Genomic DNA, 24,860 nt, shown 5'->3' on the forward strand with positions numbered 1-24,860 from the left:
GATAAACGTTTAGTTGAATCGTTTTAGCCTGTCTATTTCTGTTTTGCTTCGCCTTCTCGCTTGCTTAAAAGCTACAGATCTCAACAACACGCATGTAAAAAAAAACTCGGATAAAATAATTCACTTTTTTTTAATGAACAATCTGAAATATCATTTATCCAATGATTCTCAACGATATGATCAATAGTTATAATGAAGATTACAATATTTCCAAAAAATTAATTAATAATTAATTATTTTATTACATTTTGTTGCGGAATACAATAGAAATAATTTGGATTGACGAAATTAGGAATTTAGTGTGGTATGTGATAAATGCCTGGATTCCTTAACATCATTAAATTCAATGACAAAACGTGATGATGAAGATTAAAACTGCCCTAAAAATTAATTATTTATTTAATTAAGTAAAATAATCATTTTTAATTAATAATCAATTAATTGTTGTGTGAATACATTGAAAGCATTTGGATTTCATAATAAGTAATTCAGGGTGAAATATTATCACGCCTGGGCTCCCTAGCATCATCGAATTGAATGACAAATCGTGATGATGAAGATTAAAACTGCTCTGAAAATTAATTATTTATTTCTTCAATTAAGTACAATAATCATTTTTAATTAATAATTAATTAATTGTTGTGTGAATACATTGAAAGCATTTGGATTTTCATAATATGTAATTCGGGGTGAAATATTATCACGCCTGGGCTCCCTAGCATCATCGAATTGAATGACAAATCACGACTAAAAATTAATTATTTATTGATTTAATTAAGTAAAATAATCATTTTAATTAATAATTAATTAATTGTTGTGTGAATACATTGAAAGCATTTGGATTTCATAATATGTAATTCAGGGTGAAATATTATCACGCCTGGGCCCCCTAGCATCATCGAATTGAATGACAAATCGTGATGATGAAGATTAAAACTGCCCTAAAAATTAATTGTTGTATGAATACAATGAAAGCATTTGATAATAATTATGTAATTCAGAGTGAAATATGATCACACCTGGGCTCCCTAGCATCATCGAATTGAATGACAAATCACGACTAAAAATTAATTATTTATTGATTTAATTAAGTAAAATAATCATTTTAATTAATAATTAATTGTTGTGTGAATACATTGGAAGCATTTGGATTTCATAATATGTAATTTAGGGTGAAATATTATCACGCCTGGGCTCCCTAGCATCATCGAATTGAATGACAAATCGTGATGATGAAGATTGAATTTAAACTTGTCTAAAGATTATTTTAAACTTGACTAAAATTAATTATTTATTTATTTAATTAAGTAAAATAATTAATTAATTGTAAATTATTTTATTTAATCAACTAATTTTGGTGTGGAATATATTGAAAACAATTGGATTCTCAAAATATGGAATATGCCTTTCTATTTCTGTTTTGCTTCGCCAACTTAAATGTCCGCTTGAAACTAGCTTCAGATGATCTCTACGATACCATGACAAAACAGAAAAATAGTCGGAAAACTTCTGCCGGTTTTTAGATTTTTTCGATTGAGAATCTACCACCATGCAATAACAGGTCAAGGAAGGAAATAAGTGGTGTTCGAAGTAGCGAGGTCGGGCTAGGTTCCTGAGGGAAAGGTTCGAAATCCATTTCGTTAATTTTTGCTGTGATCTAAAGAAAATGTGCGACCTTGCGCTGTCATGCTGCTTTTGTACTATTACTGTTTATTAAATTATTAAAGCTGTTTTCGGCCTAAAAGACCAAGTTGAACGAAGTCCCTTGTCACTTGAGCATCAGGAACTGATCAAAATGGATCATTTCTTAGAAATCCCATGACCTTTTCTTTACTTTGCCGCCTTGAAGCCGGATCAGCTTGTCGCCCAGTCCCACTTTTCATTGAAAATTAGAGTTAGTAATCAAGTAGTTTTCTACTTTTTCACTTATATTTTACCTGTCAGACATTGACAAAACATCGCAACTAAAAGATCATGCCTGATCTTTTATCATATGTCTCCTTCCTTATACCATCTCCGGTTGACACGAGAATCTTCACTTAAGAAGGAAACTTAAATATGTCAAAGATGTTTTTTGTTATCAGAGATTTGAATGAATAAGGTTCTTTTTCTTGGACTCGATCATTATCAAAATAACTAAATATAATTGGCACAGATGACGGTCTTAACTCAGGAAACAATCGTGTTATGAGCAGAATTGTTCCTCGGAAAGCTGAGTCCGTAGCGACAATTTGGCTAACGAGACTTCGTTTAAAGATTTTTATTAAATTACACCAAGTGGAACGTAATAAACAAAATTATAATAAAAATATTTCAAAAACAAGGTGACGACTAGGTTGGTGTGTCACGGATTTGTACCAGACTTTTTTTTTATTCTACACTCCAAAATATCGGACCCCGCCTCTTTTGATTAGACCTTGGTTTGGCCAAAAATTTTAAAATTGAAATTTACGCTTTTTTAAAAATATTTTTATTTCGCCGTTCTACTTGCTGAAATCAACTAAGTGAATATATAATTTTACAGATTTTTTTATGTAGACTTCAATAAAAATATAGTAAAAGCTATAAAAATTATAAACATCGAAAAAATTTCAAAAAACATACAACTTTTTTTCGTGAAACTTATGAAATTTCGTTTTAGCACCTCTAAATATAAATTTTTGTTTGAATTTAAATTTGTCGATATTTGACCAAGTGTAACGTAATAAACAAAATTATAATAAAAATATTTCCAAAACAAGGTGACTTTTTTTGATGATTCTACACTCCAAAATATCGGACACCGCCATTTTCGACTAGGCCCTGGTTTGCCCAAAAAAATTTGAAAGCTGAATTTTATCTTTTTTTTATATTTTCATTCCAATTTCGTTTTAGCGCCTCTAGAGTCACATTTAGGTATATTTATATAAATTTTTTGTTTGAATTTAGATTTATAGATTTTTTGACCCCTGAAATTTTTCCGATTTTTAAAAAGTCGTTATTGGAATATCTTATTGAAACAGCTATTATTCAAATAATGTGTTGAAAAATGTATACTATCATTGTAAGAAAATTTATTTTATATTAATAAATGCCTGTCATTTTTCAGGTATTATTACGATAAGAACATAATGACCAAAGTACATGGGAAGAGGTACGCGTACAAGTTCGACTTCCATGGTCTGATGGCTGCATGCCAGGCACAGGCACAGTCGAGCGGCGGCAACCCGAGGGATTTTTCAACCGATCTCAGCGGCCTGTACCAAACGGCGAGTTCGAGTCTGCTGCCTTCACCGCCTCCGGCTCCAGCGGCCATCCTCCAGCCACCGCCGTCCTACTGGGCGTCAACGGGCCTATCCTCCATTTACATGCCGCCTCCGAGGTACCCTCACTACACCCCCCACACGACAACCAACTAACACAACCCGGTAGGACGCTCTCTTCAGTTCCTAAGTCGTCTCATTCAGGGATCTCACAACGAGTGACATCCTGCTGGCAACAATCGGTTGACCGTAAAATAAACAAAAAAACAAGTTCCTTTTATCTCAGAATATTTTTTAATTGACTAATCTATAAATATTTGGCCATCTTGATCACTGAATCTAAAAAAACATTTAAAATCTCACTTAATATAGTTTAATTTGATTTTGTGTTCAAAACATTTGAAGTAATATTTTCATAAATACTTCATTTAATATAGAACAAACTAGTTCGATTATCATGTTATACTGTTTTATTTGTTTTTAGAATAACTCAGATGTACCTGATTTCTAACAATAGGTCGATAAAAAAGAGAATAAAATATAGAAATTGTTTTAAGAGATATTATATTTTATATTATTGATTTATTGTTAGACTATTGTAAGGTTTAATGTGCATAGTAGGCAAATTACCGGTGTGTCGATTGTGAATAGTGATAATGTAAATATATTGTAATTATGTTAGATATAATAAAATGATAAATGAGCTTTGGAAACAAATTTTTTTATATGAGTAATTTTAATTTATTTCCAAGCTCATTTTACAGAATAGGATTATTACTGGTTGTGAACCTTTACCCTTTTTTAGCTTTATGTACAAATTTGTTTTTAAAATAAAATTTATGAATATAATTGGACAAATTTTATTAGACCTCTTTATTTTCATTTGCTTTGTTTAACAAATTTGCTGGGTGTTCGCCAGCAGCCAACCTGACATACTTATAGATGGGCTTAAAAAAATAAAATAACATAATAATAAAAAAATAAAAAACAGTAACGAAGGAATTATATAACCTTACGTTAAAGAAATAAATTTCCTATACTTATTATTTATTACTTCATATAGAAAATAATTACTTTATTTTTCATGTTAAAAAAAGCCTTATCCACATATTTACAATAAATTAAATAAAACTATGTACAAGAAATTTACAAATGATTATTTTTTGGAACATAAATGTTGTTTTGCATACTCCCAAAGGAATATGGCACCCGAGACATGCACGTTGAGAGATCTGATCACACCGAACTGTGGGATTTCAACGCAAGCATCTAAATGTAATATAATATCAGCAGGAATACCTTCTCTTTCATTTCTGAAAAAAATTAATTAATAATTACAAAAAAGTTTTATTTTTAACCTTTGAAATAATTTTACCCGAGGACGAGAAGAGTTTTATAGGGGAATTTATACTCAGATAAAAACACACTTGTTGTCGTTTGCTCAGCGCCGACAACTGTATATCCATCTTGTTTAAGATTTGTTAAATACTCTGTTAAATTGCGTGCTTTCACCTAAAAATTTTTTTTTAAATAAAGCTGATATACATTGTGAAATATTACCTCTGTGATGTTAATGTGTTTTTCTGCTGTCATGCTGAGGCTTGTGAACGATTTGTCTTTTGTCAGTTCTAAATTTCCCACGACCAACTCTTTCACACCGAAGATATCGCACGTTCTGGCCAGGCCGCCGAGGTTGGCGGATTTGTCGATCAGACTTGTGACCAAAATCATACCGCCTTCTTTTCGGTTTTTACGCGTTTCCTCTAGTTCAAGCTCTGAAAGCATGCCTTTCCAAGGGACGAATTTCTTTTGTATGCTCGTGCTCTCCTCCCTCACGGATATTTCTGGCAAACGAATAATTTTATTTATTGATAATGTTTAATTTGGAAATTTATTACCGGAAGCTTTCAAGACCCAGGAAGGAGATTCGCATTCAATTAATTCACTCTTTTCGCCTAAAGGTATTCCAATATTCTCAACATTTACTATCGATTTTAAATACGAAATTGAAATCCACTCGTCTTGCGATATATTTGATAATCTAGGCAGGTCCCAAAATATTGTCTTGAAAAGGAATAATTATAATATTAATCCATAATTATAATCTATAAAATAAAAAAGTACCTGGAGAGTAAAATGTTTTTTACAGTCGAAAATGTTAAAATAAAAATCAGATTGAAGCTTTTTGACGTTGATCAGCATATTTCCCTGGGCAAATATTTTCCACTGGTTTTTGTACAGTATTTTGTATTTTTCAGCCATTTCTGGGTAATACGGCCAAAGTTTTTCCATTGCAACCTAGATTATAGAAATTTAGGGTGATTATTCATATATTATCATCAATAATTTAAAAAAATAATAATGGTTATAAATCAAAAGTCAATTCAAGGCGAAAAATAATTTAATAAAATTAATAATTCAACAAATTGAAGAAAAAATTAATAGCATCAGGTTGTTTACAAGGTAAAGTTTTAATTAAATAACTATTCTTATAACTTTTTTGTTTATTAATCTTCTCTTTTATTGATTGAAAATTTACATGTCTCCCCTCACTTTTTCTGTGGGTCAGTCTTGTAAAAGAAACATACATACTTGTATGGGTGGATTTGGATCAGTGTGAAAAATTTTTTGGATGAAACTTCATCGAAAAAGTAGTAGAATGGCCCAGAGTGGATATCCTATCTCTGTTTAATAAGGAGTTATGATTATTCTTGTGTTAAAAAAATAACAATAATTTATATTTTATTCCATTTATGTTTAGTGGTCTAATTGACCATATTAATTATTCTTTTTATGTATGGTGTTGGTTGAGATGAAAATGCTAGTTTCACGAGCAGGATTCGAACTCACAACCTTTGGCTTTGAATCCCGTTCGTGAAATCATCTTTTTCATCTCAACCAAGACCTTACATAAAAATAATACTTAATTTAAATAAACTATAATGTAAATAAATAAATTTATCGCTCTTTCTGAAAAAGTAGTCAAAACTGTGAATAAATTAGGTAAAGTGGTGAAAAGGCAATTTAACAACATAAGGTCCGATTTTTTTTTTTTAAATCTTATGATTTTTCCTTCTTGAAGGTTTTTTTCTCGAAAAAAATGGTTATTATATCAAAAACTCGTATCTTGACAACAGATTAAGACAATAACGTGTAGTTGGTCTCATTCTAATAAAACATATTGCTCGAATAGGTTTTTTTCTATGTATATTGAGACATAAAACCATTCGGGAGTAATTCTTGAAAAAAAGCTATTTAAAAAAAAAGGTTTTTTGAGGTTTTTACGTTTTTCTCAGAAGCCTTCATTTGGGGACCTAGGTTTATAGGAACTTTTATGTTCAGCATGAAATTTCCTATAAATCCTCAAAGTATCTTTGTTTCGTTAGGGCCCACCCAGTATAAGTAATAGATAATATATCATTTTCCATCCTAATATTTTTTTACCCTTTGAAGGGAGACAGGCAAATAGTATAATTAAATGAGCAATGACAAATGAGCCATATTTATTATTACCTGTCCGTACAGCCGTAAATTGAAATTTTGCGACATACAGCAGGGAAGTACGTAGTTTATTAATTCTTCGAAAAACTCGTTGTCAATTTTGGTCTTGGCGAGGTGAAAGGCAATGCAGATGAAAGATGTAAGGCTGCCAATTCGCTCATCCCCTGCCTGGAAATAACAGTCAATTCATCTTTTTTTGGTTTTAAGAAATACACTTTACCTTGTCAAATACATTCCAAAACTTTGTTTTAAAGAGAGGATAGTCGATGCAGAGGTTGATGAAAAGCAATTCGAGCTGGTAACGAATGCTCGGCTGCTGGCTCTCGCTTAGCAAAGCCTCTACAGCCCAGTCATACAACAAGAATTGTATGTTCTAAAAAATAAAAAATTAGAAGGTGAAAATTCAAATAATTAATTTTCACTGAACCCACAAATCCATCAAACTCAAACAGGTGATTGGCGATGTACCGTTGTATTATGAGCAAAACCTGTAGCGTTCTGTTTTTCCGCCTGTGGACTAAAGAGTCGTTGAAGTACCTTTTATTGTTCTTCATGCAAGTCCTGTCCTCTTGTATCAAATTCTTGACCATTTTAAAAATAAATATGTTGTTTTCTGGGGAGGAGTTTTTAAAAAGGATGTTCAGCGCTTGCAGCCTGACTTCAAGCTCGGACTTGACAATAATACTGGAAAAAAAAAATACTGAGTTTTTTTTAAACAAAAATTAATTTTGGTACTTACTGAGGCGCAAGTTTGTTAATAGCATAAGCATCGCCTTGAGAATGTATATAGTTGCAAGTTTCAAATTCTAATCTAAAAAATAATATTTTATTAATAAAAATTAATATTAAAAAAAAGAAAATTTCCTCCTTTAGTCAGCAGTCTGATGTAATTTTTAAATGTTAACGTTTAATTTACAATTTTATTCTTTGATACTTCAAACAAGTTGACAGTCAAATATCAACTTTTGTTAATTATATATATTTTTGTCACTATCGACCAAGACCAGCACAGGCATAGACTAAAATGATTCGTAATGACAAAAATAAAATTTTTATGTAATTAACAAAAATAGATCTTAAACTGTCATTTTGTTTTAAGTATCAAAGAATAAAATTGCAAAATTAAAAATTAAGATTTAAAAATGGGACCATTGACTATTAGAATTGAAAATATAAACAATTTATGTGTAAAAATGATAAATAATGATCAAATCAAACATGCTTTTTTTATTTTTTTATCTAAAGTGGAAACCAAATTAGTTCAAAGAAATGTTTAAAACAACTGTATCAACAGAAAAATCAAGGTTGAATAAATGTTAATATTTAACTAGTTACTAAAATTACTAGTAGCTATTAGTTATTAAAATATAAATTTTTAAAAATTATCTTATTTTTACTTTTGATCCCTTCTGTTTATAGAGCCAAATAAAAGACACTCGACAAAAATATCATCAAAAATCACTGGCGTTTCTCCGACATCGAAGGCATGCAAGTGTCGAGACAGGACGTTAGCCAGCCCGGAGATATCGTTTCCTTGCGACAGCAAATTAAAGGCGAACTGAAAAATAAATCATTAAAATTGAAAAAAATAACATGACAAGGAAAATTACATTTTTTATTATAGGCTGTAGGTCGCTTTTTTTAATGAGCTCAGTGTTGAAAAGCATCGAGATCCAAAGGTTGATCGCTTTCCAGAAAAGTTCTGTTTTTCTAAATTCGAAACAGGTCTGCCAAGTCAGGTTGATGAAGTTCGATATCTTTTGTATGTCTTTGTAAAATATTAGGATTTGGTTGAACACGCTAAGGATCGGGACGACAGACTCTTTGCCACCTGTGTTCAACGCTTCCTGCGCTTCTTCCATCAGTGCGCTGAGACAAAAGCTCTCGTATATTTTCTCGACGCCGTATTCTTTGATGTACAGGGACAAGCAGTCCCAGGCGAGCTGGACGTTAAGAGCGACAATCTGGCTATGGATCATTTTCAACTCTGTCAAGAGAATCTCAGGAGGCTTTTTGAGAAGGGTTCTTTTCAGTATCCTAGGTCTGAAAATTCTCGTAAAATCAGGAGGCTTTAAATCGCTTGTCGTGACATAAGAGAAGTATAAATTTATTATGTTGAGACATAAGTGTTCTTGAATTACTCCTATGAATTCAGCGAGAATTTCAGAACATGCAGTGTTTAAAAGAACCTGTGCTTCCTTAGTATACACAGCCAACAAATTTGGATTCTCGAAGATCAATTTAAGCACTTTTACATAAGTGCTTACATCGTTTAAGTCCCTTACGTTTGTCACAGTTTGTAATCTGTATTTAATAAATAGAAAAACATAAGCGAGATTGTCATGGATTATTTTCAACAGAGGGGAAAAATCTGTTTGCCCTTCGTTTAACAGGTGAAAAATAAGTTTAATGGAAATATTCTGTTTTTCAACGGCTGAATAAGCCCTTTTGTCGCAATCTTCGAGTGCGTTGAATATCGTATGTACTGCTTGGTTGTGCGTTGGGTTTTTGGGGTTGAACAGACCTATTTCGGACAACATCAGCAAGACGCGAGATATGCTTTGAAGCGAGGCGCTTTCGTAAAGAAACTTTTCCATGAAACCGCTTATAAAGAAATCCGCTTGTTTTTGCGTTATGAACGATTTCATCCACTGTTCGACGTTGGTCCATTCTTTGGTACCGCGCCTCAGGCACTCTTCGCTTTTAAATACATTGAGCACCTCGCCGATTTGCAACAACTCGACGTTTTCGCAAGTCAGTTTCATAACACAATTCAACAAATGTGTCTGAATGGCCCCGCGGATAATGACGGTTTGCGTTCTTAGAGCTTGCACTATAAAACTTTTCAGCACGTCTAATGTAAGCACGTCCCATGCTTGCACAGAAGGCGTTTTCGACAAGGCTTTCGTCACATGAAAAAGTGCAATAGGGCTCCAACTGACTAACGAGATTGAGAGTAAAATATCACTGAGCATTGTCACCGATTTGCAAAACCATTTCTCAAGGATTTCATCCAAATTGAAATCCTCGTAAACTGAAAAAAGCAGCATATTATTAATCGATTTGAAAAAATTCAAATATAAGGATTTATAATTGTAGTCTTTAGTCCAGAGCATGGGATCGACAGAGGCAAACTGTTTAATAGCATTTCTTAAAATAACGATTGAATCTTGATGAAAGAATCTAATAAAAACACAAGAAAGCCAAGTAGGGTGAAGAAGATTTGATTTAAAAGAGGAAAAAATCAATTTATCCAATTCTTGAAATATCTGAGAAACGATGTGAACTTGTGTGCCCTCGAGGATTTCAATAACGATGAACAGCGTATGAAATGTCTCAACAGAGTTTCTACATTTACCGTCAAACCAAAACAACTCTGTTTGCACGCATTCTTGTAAAGTCTCAAGTTCGTATATGTAACGTTTCAGGATGTACAGGGCCATTTTTCTTATCATGCGGTTGTCTTTGGATATTGATATTTGCACGATTTTCCAGAATGAAGTCTCGTTGTAGAGCATGTATGACGTTACGGTGTTCTGCACGGATATGTAGTTATCTCCTAGGTAGCATATGACAGCCAGGCCGCGCAAGATCTCCTCCTCGGACCCTCTCGACAACTTCGATTCGACTTTAAGCCATAATTTTTTGAGCAGAGTGCTGTCCTGTTCGAGCAATATGATCTGGCCGAACAGCTTCAAGCATTGTTTCAAGATGACCGAAGGCAGTTCAAAGACTAAATTTAAAATTCTATCGGCCAGGTAGAGAGTTTCAAAATTCTGGTACGGTTCGAGCAGCCTGATCGAGTGTCCGATTTCCCTAAGTTCGAGCCTGGGCAGGACGTTCAGCTTCAGGTCGCACACGGCCAGAGAAAAGTTAATCGCAGTCCCTAAGACGATCAGGTTGAAATCTTTAGGACTTTCGTCGAACCCTTTGAAAATGTACTTGACGAAATTGTTGACGGCGGTTTCCATCTTGGCACTTGTGAATTTTATGGTGTAATCGACGAAATAGGTGAGCAGGAGTGAAAAACGACCCAGGTAGTCGTGGTCGACGTTGTCGTACACGAACTGAAGACTCAGATCCAGGATGTTCTCGAAACAGACGATCTTCGTCTCGGAGACAGAGGCGTCGTTCTGGATGAGATAGTTGACCACTTTGAACTTCTTCGTGATCTCCTGTTCTACGAAATCCTTCTGCTGGAGGGACGAGATCAAGTCCACCATGAACGTAACGTAGTTCTCCTCTCCCAACAGTTTGCATATCTCTGAAAGCTCCGGGCCCGTCAATTCTAAAAGAGTGCTTTTTTGCATCTTACAACTTTAAAAAAGCATGCCAATGAGTTACGAGAGAAATAACCGGCCTAATGATGAAAAATCACCGACCACGTGTCCACCAAGAAAGTAAACAAAACTAAACGGAAGGTTATAAAACTGTTACTGATAACTTATCAATAATAAATAAACTTATTTAATAATTAAAATATTTAAAAAACTAAAAATATATAAACTATTATATTTTGTAAATTATATTTTCATTTGAAACAAAAAAATATTTAATACTCTAAAAATGAGCCTTAGAACAATTAATAATTTAAAACATTGAAAACTTGAATGCTATATGCTTCTACATTCTCTATGCTATTTTATAGAATTAACCATTATTTTTATGAACGAAACATAATGAAATTGATTAATAAAGGGCAAAAGGTCGTTAATAAAAAGGATCAATACGTAATTGCCCAATATGTGTTTAATTGCACTCATTAAAACATAAGGAAACTATTTATCCAACCTTTAGATAACTAATATAATTGAGCTCATTCGAGCTCCCCTGCAGTTTTTAAACCTAGTCATAGGTACGCTTTCATTCATTCATAAACGAATTCTTAGGTAGCTTAAGACGACTCTTCTTCGGGTTGTCTAGTGTCAGGCAGCTGTCAAAACATTATTTAAGCCTCCCAGCACAAGCAGTTTTTTAAATCTAGATACTCTCATTCGTTTTTTCCTATTTACACTACCTATTTACTCAAATAGAGTTTTGGAGTATTCGATATTCCTCCGCCTTTACATTATAAAACTAATCAAATTGCTAGTCAATGGATAGCTCATTCCACACTACTCGTTCACTCTAATAAATACTTTACTTTCAATATATACAAAACGGAACAAAATCTATATTAACTCTCCGAAGTATATTTGAAACTATTATATAATTTTAATAGGTTTTGTGTGTAAAATAAATATTAACGGTTTAAAGAATTTGTTTTTCCGAACATTTTTATTGAACCATTTATCATTTTATTTTTTGTTTAAAGATTTTTATGTATTTTCTGCTATTGACATCATTAATTACTTTTAAACGTTTTTCGTTGTTGTTTATTTATAATTTTTTTAAGGGTGAAGTTTAAATAGCTATTTTTTTAAGACTGATGATAGCTCTAATTGATTGATATGCGTGATCAATTTTAAAAAAAGGAGCAGAAAGTGAAATTCAACTTAATTCCTGATTAATTTGTTTTTCCGAACATGTTTTTAATTTTTATTTAAACGTTTCATTAGTGTTTATTTTTTGTTTAATGGTTTTTATGTATTTGCTGCTATTGACATCATTAATTATTCATTAATTACTTATAAACGTTTTTTGGGTATTTATAATTTTTTTTAATGGTGGAGGTTAAATAGCTATTTTTTTAAGACTGATGATAGCTCTAAATGACTGATATGCGTGATCAATTGTAAAAAAAAGAGAGCAGAAAGTGAAAGTCAATTTAATTCCTGATTGATTTGTTTATCCAAACATCTTTTTATTTAAACATTTCATCAATTTTTGTTGAAAGATTTTTATGTATTTGTTTCTATTAATATAATTAATTATTCATTAATTACTTTTGAACGTTTTTTGTTTAATTATAATTTTTTAAGGATGAAGGTTAAATAGCTGTTTTTTTTACACTGATAATAGCTCTAAATGATTGATAAGAGTCATCAATTTGTAAACAAAGCAGAAAGTGAAAATGTCAACTTAATTCCTGATTGATTTGTTTATCCAAACATCTTTTTATTTAAACATTTCATCAATTTTTGTTTAAAGATTTTTATGTATTTCTACTATTAACATCATTAATTACTATTAAACTTTTTTTGTGTGGATTTATAATTTTTTTAATGCTGGAGGTTAAATAACTGTTGATTTAACACTGATAATAGCTCTAAATCATTGATAAGAGTGATCAATTGTAAACAAAGAAGCAGAAAGTGAAAGTCAACTTAATTCCTGATTGATTTGTTTTTCCGAATGTTTTTAATTTTTATTTAAACATTTCATCAATTGTTTATTTTTTAAAGATTTTTATGTATTTGCTACTATCAACATCATTAATTACTTTTAAACGTTTTTTGGATATTTATAATTTTTTTTAATGGTGGAGGTTAAATAGCTGTTTTTTTTAACACTGATAATAGCTCTAAATGATTGATAAGAATTATCAATTTGTAAACAAAGGAGCAGAAAGTGAAAAAGTCAACATAATTCCTGATTGATTTATTTATCCGTACTATCTTTTAATTTAAACATTTTATCAATTTTTGTTTAAAGATTTTTATGTATTTGCTTCTATTAACATAATTAATTATTCATTAATTACTTTTGAACGTTTCTGTTTAATTATAATTCTTTAAGGATGAAGGTTAAATAGCTGTTTTTTAACACTGATAATAACTCTAAATGATTGATAAGAGTTATCAATTTGTAAACAAAGCAGAAAGTGAAAATGACAACTTAATTCTTGATTGATTTGTTTTTCAAGTCGATCTCAAATCGTAATCCAAGGCCTAGAAGCAAAGAGAGGAGATTGGATGAAATTGTGTTTTATTTAAAGTGAGTTTAATTGTGAGAAATCTCCCCTCCACGCTGTGTTAAATTTCACGTCCTCTCACGTTCACACTCACTCCTTCGCCACTGTACAGTGCGTGCACACGGCGGTACAACTCTCTGCGGAGTCACGGCCGTTATGTGACTCGGGGTTCTTTCCTCATAATTTTATGCTTCCTTTTTTCAACATGGAAGGGAAAAAGTTGATAAAATCCAAGTCCGGGTTTAGGATGGTCGCAGTCGACGAGACGAGGACGAGCCCACTATTCATCAACGAACCGCTATGGACTCCGGACAAAGAGGTATTTCGGACTTTTTACCTGGTTTTACTTGTAGAAATAACATAAACTATTGATTTCTTAACGCTTTTCCAGGCCACCAACTGCAGGCGATGCTCTGTTAAATTCGGCTTCACTACCAGAAAGGTAACATTGACCTGGTTTTTTTCTCTCGGCCTTTTTCGGAAAAATTAACATTTCAACCAATATTTACTCTTTAAACACACCAAAAGGTCGAATGATGACGATAGATAGATACTACAAAGCAGGGTTTGTGCTTTCCAAGCACTGCAGCCTTCTGGTTTATTATACTTTTCTAGTTCACTTACTCACAGGTGGGATTCGAACCCATGACTTTCAGCTAAACACATTGCTCTACCATTTGAGCTACCGTGACTTTGATCACAAATTTCCCATTTTGACTTCCCGTTTATTCCAATTGTAATGCGAAAAGTTTGAGGCATTGGCGAGCGAAGTCACAGTAGCTCAAGTGGTAGAGCTTTAGCTGAAAGTCTTGTGTTCGAATCCCGCCTGTGTATAATTAATTGTGTAAGTATATAATTAAGAATAAGTTGTTAAAAAAATTAAAAATTCAACAACTTTGCATCACACACCCGAATACATAAAAAAACCACACAACTAAATAATCCGATTTTTAGAATTTTTCAATTTGTGAAACTTTCAACAAGTGTCTGATTTAATTAATTATGGTTGTTTGCCTGAATTATTTACTTCTAAGGTTGAATTTTATGTGCTTATATATTCATTGAAACCTTGTTTTTGTGCCTGATGTTAAAATTAATATTTACTGACGATTACGTCAAATAAATTGCTCTTCTAGATATCAAAAAACTCAATAAATTTTGGTACAGGAAATTTTCTTTCCGCAGCACCATTGTCGTCGTTGCGGTTTTATTTATTGCAACAAATGCTCCGAAAGGATGCTCGACCTTCCGAGGATGTGCTTCATCGACCCAGTCAGGATATGTCTGAACTGCGAGGAAGAAACGAAACAGGAAAACCGTTTTTTCCAACACGACCTGAAAGTCTTGATGAACGGTAAATATTCGGTGTAAATATTTTATTCGGACAATTTGAACGATTCGTATATTCGCCAGGCGCCTTGTTTATACTCAACAACAACAAATCGTCAGACCTTCTCCTCCACTGCAAACTTTCCCTGGATCACAGGTTTGTATTTTAATTTAAACTGTAAACAATACTAGTAATTTATCTATAATTTTTTTTTTATAACTCAGGACCTTAGTGTTTGAAGGTTCTCAATTAAATCCAATTTTACTGGACGAAATCACCTACCTTTGCGTTGAAACGGATCAAAAATCAGGTAATGTTTCCTAACTACAGATTTTATACATGTAATTTTTTTTTTTTTTGTAAATTATTTATCAGGGAAATCAAATTTGGAGATTACTTACACTGAAGAAGGACAAGTGGAAAAAATATCTTTTTGTACGACAAAGGATATTCAAGAGAGGCAAGCAGGGAATGAATGGATGAAAGCCATGAAACAGGTGAATTGTTTATTTTTATTATTTACTCTTAAATTTATTTTCACTTTTCTTTGTTTAAAATATGCAAAACTTGTTCAATGCTTTCCCTAACTACAGCTTGGTGCTTCTTGAATTTAATCATTTTAAAGTAAGTTGACTCCACAATTTAGTTTATATAATTATTATTTATGTATTTTTGCTAAATCAATAGCTTTTTATTTAAAAAGAAATAGTACAGTACTGGTTTATCTTTAATTTGTAAAGCTAGTGTTTTTTTAATTTGAAGAAAAAAAAGTTGACAAATAAGTTCATTCAGTTTTTTTGTACTACAAGTTTAGCTGCTTTTGTTGTAGCGCTACCGACTAAAGCTATTGCACAGTTGAAAGATTTCAGAAACATTTTAGTAAGTTTTCTTTTTGAAATATTTCAGCCTGTAAAATATATAATATAGTAAGGGACCGCGGTAGCCGAGTGGTTTGAATGCTCAGCGTAATAAACTCTCGGCTCTTAAACCCTTTGGTCATGGGTCAATTCCTGCTGTGACCCCTGCCATTTTTTTTTCATGCTACTCTTCCCCCAACTATTTATTATGAAACAGACAATGGAATACATCCTCTAGCTAATATATGAGTCATAGGGTCGTAAGGCATTAAAAAATAAAATTAAAATAAACAATAATAAAAGGAAAAAGCTGTCACTTGTGTTATGAATTTTTCATAATGAAAAGAAATAATATGCTTTATGAGGTCAGGCCAGATTGTCTGAAGTTTTTTCTTTAGTATGGAATATGGTGTTAGGCAGGGCTTCCCCCTAAGTCCTTTATTGTTTGCTTTACTTTTAGACGACCTTCCCAGATTTTTTTAGAATACGATATAAAAATAGGAAGCACCATCATAAAAATTTTACTGTACGCAAATGATATTGTAATCCTGAAAAGAAATATTAAATTATTGGAAGCTTACTGTCAATAATGGAAACTAACTGTAAATCTCAAAAAGTCAAAAATATTACTTTATTTAGCTTTTTTGATAGATTCTAACGATCATGGGGGGGGGAGGTGTTAGGCAGGACTGCTCCCTAAGTCCTTTATTGTTTGCTTTATTTTTAGACGACTTTCCCCAGGTTTTTTGGAATGTGATATAAAAATAGGAAGGAAAAAAGGAGGAAGGAAAGGAAAATAACTGTAAACCTCCAAATGTCAAAACGATTACTTTATTTAACTTTTTATTGATTTTAACTAATATTTTCATTAATAACAATATTATTATTATTATATATTATTTTGTAATAGATACATATGTATATGCAATCCTGGTTTGATGACAGATTCTAATGACCTTGAGGGTGGGGGAGGTGTTAGGCAAGGCTTCTCCCTAAGTCCTTTATTGTTTGCTTTATTGTTAGACGACCTTCCCCAGGTTTTGGAATTCAATATAAAAATAGGAAGCACCATCATAAACATTTTTCTTTACACAGAAGATATTGTAATCATTGTGGAGAGCGCTTACACCCTGAAAAGAAATATTCAATTATTGAAAGCTTGCTGTCAATAATGAAAATAACTGTAAACCTCCAAAAGTCAAAACGATTACTTTATTTAACTTTTTATTGAGCAAGGCTGCTCCCTGAGTCCTTTATTGTTTGCTTTATTTTTAGACAACCTTCCCCAGGTTTTTTGGAATATGTTATAAAAATAGGAAGCACCATCATAAGCATTTTACTTTACACAGAAGGTATTGTAATCATTGTGGAAAGCGCTTACATCCTGAAAAGAAATATTCAATTATTGAAAGCTTACTGTCCATAATGGAAACTAACTGTAAACCTCAAAAAGACAAAAAGATTACTTTATTTAACTTTTTATTGATTTTAACTAGTATTTTTCATTAATAATGATATATTATGTATTATTTTGTAATATATATATGTATATGCAATCCTTGTTTGATGACAGATTCTAATGACCTTGAGGGTGGGAGAGGTGTTAGGCAGGGCTGTTCCCTAAGTCCTTTATTGTTTGCTTTATTTTTAATGACATTCCCCAGGTTTTGGAATTCGATATAAAAATGAGAAGCACCATCATAAAAATGTTACTTTGCATAAAAGATATTGTAATCCTGAAAAGAAATATTCAATTATTGGAAGCTTGCTGTCAGTAGTGGAACCTGACTGCCAAAAAAAAAAAAAAAAAAAAAAAAAAAAAAAAAAAAATACAGTACAAGAAAAAAACAAAAAAAACTTGGAAGGAACCAATTATTAATTATTATCTTGGAGGACCATGACGGCAGTGCAAGTGTTAATAAAAAGAGGATCAATGTTGATTAGTATGTACTATGTATATTAAATAAAATGCGCTTAATTGTGCATGTAAAGATTGAACGATCTTATTTGCCAACCTTGTTATAAATCATAATTAAAAATTCCTGTTTGTATAAATCAATTTTTATTTTTGTCAATATTTGTTTTTGTATAGGCTTTCAGGTTTACCACTAACAAAGTCAGGTGTAGCTGGGACCAAAACAGTTCGTCATCATCGTTGCTTTCGAGTTAAGATTGTTTCAATAATCTTTTAAGCTTTTAAATAATTGAACTTTCCTTTGTTTATCGATTTTCTTTAAATCTTGCGCCTTTTAATTATAAACTCTCAAAATATCTGGATGGGATTTAAAGTTAACTCTGATTTTAAAGATTTATTAAATTTGTGTATATGGTTAGTCATAAGATTTAGCAACTTACGCTCTCTTTTATTAAGTTTTCTTTTTCCTGTTGACTTGGCAGTTATTTAGAATGTATAAATATTCCAAACTAAAGTTTTTGGTTAAAGGTAACAAACTATTTTTTTTCTCAAGAGAAAATCCTTCATGAGAAGCTCAGCCCACCAATTGAGTTATATTTTTAAATATTTCTGACAAGAGACTGAGTTAACGCATTAATAAACTTAGAAAAAACTAATGACAGTTAGAAAATTGGACATTGTTTTTGCTCAGACCAAATCATAGTTGTTATTTATGAATTATTAAATTTTATTAACTTAAAATAACTTTGTTTTTAATAACTAATTATTGTTTAATTAATTTAATTATTTGTCTTTGAGCAGGGATGTTGTTAACATTGATTTTATGTTTGTTTCATATAAAATTGTTTAATTCTATTGCTTGAATAATAAGTAAATGTTAACCACATCTTGAAAAGACTGATTTATTTTCTTGTGCCTTAATTAAAACTATTATACATTTATAAAAAATATTTTAATGGATTGAATTTTTTCTGTTAGTTGTATGATGTTTAATTTTTTAAAAATGAAATTTTCCAAAAATTGTCAATTGTTTCTTTGAAATGTTTGAACCATATTGTTGTTTCTCAGGATTGTCATTTTACCATGTGATAGTAAATAGTGAGAAAAATGTTAAGTAAGAAGTACAAACTTGATCTTCCTCTTTCTTCTTCTTCTTTATTTTTTTGTTTTAATCTAAGGAAATGCTTTCAAACTTGTTTTACCTATGTAACGTTTACCATTCTCTCTATTTAAATAAGCCTTAACTTTATTTTAATGATACAATTTTATCGGAATTATTTAAGTATATGAAATTATAGTTTATGATGTTAATTACACATATAAATATTTTTATAAATATGTTATTTACTTGATCAACAATTTATTTAATCCCTATTAAAACCAAAATCTCTCTTTTCTTGAATCAAGTTCTATGATCAAAATACAAAAAGATAACTTTCCTGGTCTTTATGGAGCATGTTAATTAATTTAATAAATAATACATTGTTTAGTGGTCATAATTGACCATTATTAATTATCTGAATTACTTATTCTTTTTATCTAAAGTCTTGGTTGAGATGAAAAAATTAGTATCACGAGCAGGATTCGAACCCACGATCTTCGGCTCAAAATACCACTGCTCCAACCATTTTTTTTTTAAATTTAACCCTCCTTCCTAAGGGAGACCCTTATACCGGCGGACCCACCATACTTGAATCAAAAGGGTGAATGGCAGTTCTTAATTGGATAAATATAATAAGTGAATGTAATTTATTAGCATAAAAGTAGAGACCTCGAGGAATATTGAGGACCCAGGGGCAGTTGAATGAAGTAGGGTCCGTGAAGGTAATTAATTTGCGTGAATGGTAGGAATTCTTCCTCATGAACCCTGATGAATATTGAATATGTTGGGCATTGTGAATGAAGTCTGGTGTGGAATGTAATTTATTAGCGTGAATGGAAGGGATTCTTCCTCAATAACCCTGATGAATACTTTGGGCAGTTTGAATGAAGACTTCTGTGTGAATATAATTTATTAGCGTGAATGGAAGGGATTCTTCCTCAAATAACCCTGATGAATACTTTGGGCAGTTTGAATGAAGTCTGGTGTGGAATGTAATTTATTAGCGTGAATGGAAGGAGTTGAAATAAAATACTCGTTATTTCTTTATAAAATGTATTTCTCCTAAAAGCTACTTTATAAACAACAAATTAACTTATATTTTGTACAAAAACTTTACATAAAAACATCCAATTTATAATTGGTTGAAGGAGTACAACTGTCCACAAACAAAATTCTTTTGATAAACAATATGGCTCTTTAAAGGACATTTTGAATATCAAACATTAAAAAAAGAAAAGAAAAATGTGATAATAATTGTCAAATGGCACTAAAATTGGAATGTTGCCGTTTTTTTTCAGAATTACAAAACTGTACAATTATCACAGTTGTTTGATTACACGTGGCATTTTATTTTAAATTAATTAATAAAACAAAAATCTAATGGTAATAAATGGCAAGCAATTGTACGGCACTTGGATCAAGGTACGCCTTAAAAGTAGAGTGTGTTATTTTTAATTAGGCTGTTGATCTTTTATAAATAAATTGAGCCTTTTATTCATCATATATAAAAAAAAACTGTTAGTTACTGATCATAATATTTACGATCTGGAGTAAACTTTATTTTTTTTTTATATCCGTTTGTTTTTTTTATCTACAGTATACTTTAGTTTTGATTAATTACTTTAAACATATTTACATCGAGACACTATTTACGATTTTTAAAACTTCGACTCGTTTAAATATGACAATCACAATAACAATGTACAAACAATTTCGTGTTATGTATAAAAATTATATACACATTTCAAGCCAATGAACTTCACGTAAAAAAATTTTCTACTTGAATCGTCTTGATGCCAAGAAAAATTTACCGATACAGTCCGTGCTGTAATTTGTCTTGGCGGATTAACACTTTTTTAAAAAAAGAAGTTCAGAAGACTCGACAACAGATACTAAATTTCAATAAATAATATCACTTTTAAATTACACTTTGAGGAATTCTACTCTACAGCATCTTTTAAAAATGTCCTAATTGGAAAGTGACTACTATATCCTTAATTCAGTGTCTGTTGTTCTTTGCCTTACGTGGTGCGAACTAGGATGCCTCGGGGTCACTATAGGTGACAGCGAAGGGGAGGTAGCTAGGGGCGATAACGCCGGGGAAAAGCTGGGCGACATTGCCGCAGACGTGCCGAAGACGGCTCCGTTCCCGTCGTGGTTGATCGGGGAGCGGGGTAGAAGGTGGATTTTAGGGCCTTGGTGCTTCAAGGGTGGGTGATGACTGCCCCTTGCCGAAAGCACCGGAGCCGCTATCGACCTGGGAGCGACGGAAGTGAGCAAAGGGGGAGGAACACTTTTCACCGAAGGAGGACACTTCCCTTTACCGCTCGATGTACCGCTGGTACCGCTTTTGACCGATGCCGCGTCGTCTTTCAACCTGGCGATTTCCGAAAATACGTGAGCAAGGGGTTGGTACTGCGGCCCCCAGTCCAACAGATAATCCCAATTGTAGCTCCCTGTCAGTTCCTCTTCGCTGTGGACGATGGAACTCAGAGAACCCGTCATGGACGGTTGGTGTGTCGCCACGGGCACTCCGCCGTACGCCCCGATCCCGATGACGTGATCGACAGCGGGTCCTAACGGCCCCGCAGAAGAACTGTTCCCTTCTTCTCCACTGCTGCACCTCTCGCTCTCTCCAACATCCGTCAATTTGGCATAGATGAGATTCGTGATGTCCGCTTCCGCCGTGCCGTCTTCGTCGTACATCCTAAGTCTGTCGATCGGCACTCCCGCATGGAGCATTATGTCTTTACTGCTGCCTGCGCCGACACTGTCCGTCCTTCTTCTCGAATTAGCCGAATTGTTGTTGGTATTTACAATGCCCAATCGTGCTAAATACTCTTGGGTGTTTTGGACGGATACGTCTGACATATTATCGTCGGAGGACCTATGGAGTCCACCTTCCCTCTGTATGCCTTCGTTTATCATCCGGATTTCTTCGTCTTCTACGTCGTCTCCGTCTTCAGCAGAACCCCTTCCGCTGGATCCGGATTGGTCGGATCCCGAAATCTGTGAGGTAGTCGCTGCACCCGAGTTGGAACTGTTCGACTTGTTCCTGTAAGTAGGGATGTCTTCGTATTTCGGAGGGCCGAACTGACTCGCAGGCCCGGCGATGCCTCCTCTCACTGGTATCGTGTCGAAATTACTCGGGTCTACATAATTATCCTGGCTTTGAACCGATCCTAGTCCCGACTTGTTGACATTTTTCTGCCTTCTGTTTCTCATGTGTAAAAATAAGAATACAGCACCGAAGCACAATATGACGATAATCAACGATATCAAAAGTCCTATGGCCCAATCTGCGACTTTGCTCGTCGACGCTGCCAACGCTGTATTATTCCCTTCTTCGCCGTTAACGAGGTTCGTTTCGAAATGAGCCAACGGGTCTAAACTGATTTCCACCACTGACATATTCGTTAAAGAATCTTGCCTCCCTGAACTCGCTCTAACGACAAAACTGACTTCCTGCTTCGTGTTCAAATTGCTGTCCAATTTCTTTTTGATCATGACTGCTCCAGTTGTACGGTTGACTTTGAAATAAGCGTGCTGGTTCGTCAGTTGGTAAACGATTCTTCCGTCTGGGCCTTTATCACGATCCGTCGCTACTACGTTTCCTATGACAAAACCTACAGGCAGGTCTTTACCGTTGACAACAAATCTATAGGTCCTTTCTGTAAACTGCGGGTAGTATTCATCTCGGCTTTCTATCTCTACTCTGACTTTGACTCTTGCTATTTGAGCACCGTGATCCGTCGCTAGTAAGGTGAACGCGTATCTGGAACGGAGCTCGTAGTCGAAAACGGCGTTTGTAGTTACTAAACCAGATGCCGAATCGACTTTGAACATTTTCCAGGATTCGTCTACGTCTCCGTATCCAGCCGAAGAAGCCGTTTCTATAGAATAATTCAACCTGCCGAAAACCCCTCTGTCCAGATCTGTAGCTCTAGCTGTAAACACTGTCGACCCTATTGGTTCATTTTCTCCTACGAACTCTAGATATTCTGTGACGGGGAAATGGGGAGCGTTGTCGTTCTCGTCGTCTAGTACTATTTTCAAGGATGTCACGGATCTCAGAGGACGGTCGGGCGTTCTCGCTCCGTCTGTCGCTCCTATGACTAGTGAATATTCAGAAAATCCTCTATCGAAGTCCAATTTCTTATCGACAGAAAGAAGACCAGATGTGGAATCAATTGCAAACAGGTTTTCATCATTTCCCGACAGTATGTCAAACCGGACATCGGAATTGGGTGGTAAATCTTCGTCCATTCCTTTCAGATGAGCGATTGAGTAGCTCACAGGTACATCTTCAGACAGGTGAATTACATTCGAAAAAGAGTTAAAAACTGGTGAGTTGTCGTTAGAATCTTCAACAATAACGTGAACAGTGGCGGTTGTCGAATTTTCCGGCCCTTGGGTAACTTTAAGTAAATAAGAATCGAGTTTCTCTCTGTCCAGATACTTTACAAGCACCAGCTCTCCAAAAGGGCTAAAATAAAAATAAATTATTACATAAAGTTTTTAATAATTTTGTATATGTAACTCACCTTAAAATCTGAAAAGTATTGTTCACATTCCCTTCTACTATAGTAAAATAGGTTTTATAGCTGTCTTCATTCATGTTGTTCGTCATTTTCAAAAGTGTTGTTCCAACCGGCGTGTTTTCTTTAGTCGATATTCTACAAAATAAAATTTAAATATTATACGAATTAAAACATAAATGACAGGGAAAAACGGAAAACTTTGCTCACCTGTATTCTGTTTGGGTGAAAGTCGATTTGCTCGACCCTGCGCTTCCAATGTTGATTCTAATGGTCACAACGGAAGATAGACTTGGTTTCCCCGAATCGGTAGCTTTGACCCTTAGGTTTATAGTTTTCTGCTGTCCTTGAGGTATATCCATAGCCGTCCTATTTGAGGAGAGGACGCCCGATTTTTCGTTGATGAAAAATCCAGGGTGTGGTTCCAAAAGGGAATAAATGATTTTGGCGTTTTTCTCAGAATCGAGATCGACAGCATTGACTGTCAAAACGCTATAGGAGTATTCTGAGTTTGCTGAAAAAGATCAATTATTTTAGTACGTTTTGTATTTTTAAGGTAGATTTTGTGTTCTTTGGAAATTACCAGGAATTGTAGCGTGGTATGATGGTTGTGTGAATTGTGGAGGATTGTCGTTTCCATCGGTAACTAATATAGTCAGCATGGTGGTTGCTGTGTGCGCCGTGTCTGATGCCATTATGTTCAGTTTGTAAGATTTCTTCCTCTCGTAGTCCAATTTATGACACAAAGTCACTTTCCCGCTGAACCTATCGATGCTGAAATTGCCGTCGGAGTCGGATAAATTGTAAGTAAGAGCCGGATTGGTGTCGACGTCGTTTGCGGTGATAGATGTAAGTACGCTACCGACTTCTTTGCCCTCGTTTATTGTAATGACACTATGCGGTGGGAAAGTGGGCTGGTTGTCGTTGACATCGACGATGTTGACCAAAATGGTAGACGTTCCCGTAAGTTGAGGCATGCCTTCGTCAGTAGCTATGACGGTCAGTTTGTAATTGTCTCTGATTTCTCTGTCGAGAACGATGTTCATTTTAACGATTCCAGAAGAAGACGGCTCGATGATGAAGGCGTTGTCGTGGTTCCCTTCGACGATGTGATAAAGCAGTTGCGAATTGGAACCTTGATCTATGTCCGTAGCCGAGACTTGCATGACAAACGTCCCTTTGTTATTTCCTTCCCACACGGTAGTAGAATATTGAGATTGGGTGAATTTCGGCGCATTGTCGTTCAGGTCTATAAGATTTACGTTGACCTGCGCGTATCCGAACAAGGGCGATCCCATCGGTGAATCCGCCTGGGCTTGAACCGTCAAGCGGATCTGCGGGTTGACTTCGTAATCGAGCGCTGCTGAATTTCGTACCCTGATCATACCCGTCTGACTGTTAATCTCGAATTTAGATTCTTCATTTCCAGATACCAAACTATAAGTGATCTTTTGCCTGCGCCCATCCGATCGAACTGCCGATACCTGAAACAATATGAAGTTTGTATCAATAAAGTCAAGAA

At 33.8% G+C, this 24,860-nt stretch overlaps 4 protein-coding genes across 5 annotated transcripts in view; 2 read left to right on the top strand and 2 right to left on the bottom strand.

The window, feature by feature from the left end:
- The window catches only part of LOC106665534 (DNA-binding protein D-ETS-6-like), a 59,055-nt gene extending 55,412 nt beyond the window's left edge, over window positions 1-3,643 (top strand). Inside the window, exon 4 of the mRNA XM_014392010.2 lies at window positions 3,089-3,643. Within this exon, the coding sequence (XP_014247496.1) occupies window positions 3,089-3,398 (310 nt within the window). The 3' untranslated portion in view covers window positions 3,399-3,643. The remainder of the gene's footprint in view (window positions 1-3,088) is intronic.
- A 689-nt stretch (window positions 3,644-4,332) lies between these two features.
- Window positions 4,333-11,165, bottom strand: LOC106665533. The gene is made up of 11 exons (XM_014392009.2): window positions 8,354-11,165; window positions 8,141-8,301; window positions 7,483-7,554; window positions 7,175-7,427; window positions 6,964-7,116; window positions 6,756-6,911; window positions 5,367-5,540; window positions 5,141-5,306; window positions 4,803-5,086; window positions 4,618-4,754; window positions 4,333-4,555 (listed from the first exon to the last, which is right to left on the bottom strand). The coding sequence occupies exons 1-11, from the start codon at window positions 11,051-11,053 to the stop codon at window positions 4,399-4,401; spliced, it is 4,413 nt and encodes a 1,470-aa protein (XP_014247495.1). The 5' UTR covers window positions 11,054-11,165; the 3' UTR covers window positions 4,333-4,398.
- Window positions 11,166-13,424: 2,259 nt separating this feature from the next.
- On the top strand, window positions 13,425-19,018 carry LOC106665561 (zinc finger FYVE domain-containing protein 21-like). Of its 2 annotated transcripts, none has more exons than XM_024230368.1 (7): window positions 13,425-13,915; window positions 13,988-14,038; window positions 14,782-14,950; window positions 15,010-15,082; window positions 15,151-15,236; window positions 15,302-15,423; window positions 15,520-17,574. In XM_024230368.1, exons 1-7 carry the CDS (start codon window positions 13,784-13,786, stop codon window positions 15,532-15,534), a joined length of 648 nt encoding a protein of 215 aa, XP_024086136.1. In that variant the 5' UTR covers window positions 13,425-13,783; the 3' UTR covers window positions 15,535-17,574. The 2 variants fall into 2 exon arrangements, with proteins under 2 accessions (XP_024086136.1, XP_014247540.1); XM_014392054.2 differs by lacking the exon at window positions 15,520-17,574 and adding an exon at window positions 17,876-19,018 and having other exon boundaries at window positions 13,435-13,915.
- Window positions 19,019-20,269: 1,251 nt separating this feature from the next.
- The window catches only part of LOC106665493 (protein dachsous), a 305,122-nt gene continuing 300,531 nt past the window's right edge, over window positions 20,270-24,860 (bottom strand). Inside the window, exons 14-17 of the mRNA XM_014391938.2 lie at window positions 23,922-24,822; window positions 23,549-23,852; window positions 23,345-23,476; window positions 20,270-23,286 (exon numbers count right to left, since the gene is read on the bottom strand). Of these exons, the coding sequence (XP_014247424.1) occupies window positions 20,787-23,286; window positions 23,345-23,476; window positions 23,549-23,852; window positions 23,922-24,822 (3,837 nt within the window). The 3' untranslated portion in view covers window positions 20,270-20,786. The remainder of the gene's footprint in view (window positions 23,287-23,344; window positions 23,477-23,548; window positions 23,853-23,921; window positions 24,823-24,860) is intronic.

This window comes from Cimex lectularius, unplaced genomic scaffold (genome assembly GCF_000648675.2).
Source record: "Cimex lectularius strain Harlan isolate CLEC.00 unplaced genomic scaffold, Clec_2.1 scaffold102, whole genome shotgun sequence".
Taxonomy (NCBI): Eukaryota; Metazoa; Arthropoda; class Insecta; order Hemiptera; family Cimicidae; genus Cimex; species Cimex lectularius.